Source organism: Echinops telfairi, unplaced genomic scaffold (assembly GCF_000313985.2).
Source record: "Echinops telfairi isolate 266 unplaced genomic scaffold, ASM31398v2 ScPeMD7_7467;HRSCAF=8505_1, whole genome shotgun sequence".
Taxonomy (NCBI): Eukaryota; Metazoa; Chordata; class Mammalia; order Afrosoricida; family Tenrecidae; genus Echinops; species Echinops telfairi.
This window is the reverse complement of record NW_022111368.1, coordinates 28,438,758-28,439,931: the sequence shown is the minus strand read 5'-3', so window position 1 is coordinate 28,439,931 and position 1,174 is coordinate 28,438,758. Positions and strand designations below refer to the sequence as shown.

The 1,174-nt window shown below is 57.7% G+C and overlaps 1 protein-coding gene across 1 annotated transcript in view; it reads right to left on the bottom strand.

Moving 5' to 3' along the window:
• Window positions 1-1,174, bottom strand: part of ASTL (astacin like metalloendopeptidase) — a 13,703-nt gene that overhangs the window by 12,037 nt on the left and 492 nt on the right. Inside the window, exon 2 of the mRNA XM_004704471.2 lies at window positions 775-888. Within this exon, the coding sequence (XP_004704528.2) occupies window positions 775-888 (114 nt within the window). The remainder of the gene's footprint in view (window positions 1-774; window positions 889-1,174) is intronic.

Below are 1,174 nucleotides of genomic sequence, written 5' to 3'. Positions count from 1 at the left end.
TGAGTGGCACCAGCTGAGAGGCATCAGTAGCCAGGAGTCACAGCAGCTGCGGAACGGTGTGTGCTCCCTGATGACGGGCACCTGGGCAGAGCATCTACTGCAGCAGCCTCACCAGAGTTCTCAGGGGCACCAGAAACTCGAAGCGCAGGGTCTGAAGCTCCATCCCAGGGGAGACTAAATTGGTTCTGGCTACCTCCTGACCATGTACAGGATGCAGAAAGGGTATTACACCTCTGTGCCCACTTACCCAAGAGTACTGAAAACATGTGGGCAGGTCACTCCGTGCACCCACCACACCCAGGAGCTCCCCTTCTCTCCTAAGGCAAGCCCAAGCCCTCTCCCCCTGGCCCCCGCCCCCACCACCACACGGTTCCACCATCTGAACCCCAGGCTCCTTTTCGACCAGGTTTGTCCGGGGTGTGGTTCCACTCTCATTCTTCAGCGGAGAGATCCCATTGGGGGGGTGGGGGTTCCTGGTGCTCACACTCCTTTGCAGCCCCCCCCCCCGACTGGTGATTGTGCTCCACTCCCAGGCTCAGAGAGGTCCAAGGACACATCCTGTTATCCATTCATTTTTAATAAGCCTGGAGTGTTCCCGCTTTTTCGAGAGAATCGGTACACACCACAGGAGAGACAGGAAGAGACTTTGAACAAGTCACCCGTAGCATGACCGCCCACTCAGAGCTCCCCGAGTGTGCTGTACCCTGAGTCAGCCTCTTCTGCTCATGCAAGTATTTCTCATCCTGCACGCACACTTACACACACAGCCCTCACCTTGGTTAATCGCAAGGATGTCCTTGTCCCCGGGCCCCTGGGTCTCTTCTAAGGAGTTGGTATCACAAGAAGTTCCTGGGCAGCTGGAGATGGAGGGCACTCCGAGGGTCAAGCCTGGCGCAGACAAACAAGCATATATACACCAACGCCAGGGCCAGGGCTGGTGTCAGACTTATAGACCCAGCTTCTTTGTGAATGGCAGGCCCCCAGTAAGGTGCCTGAGCTGGTGCCAGGCGTAGACCACATCCCTCATCCAAACCCATGCTTGGTTGGAAAGCCAGCCCCGTGCTCTGAGCACAGGTGTGTGGGGGGCGAAGTGGGGGCTGGGGGGCTTGTCAGGGAAGAGGCAGGATGGAGGGAGGCGGAAATGCACCAGACTCTACCCTGATAGCAGTGCAGA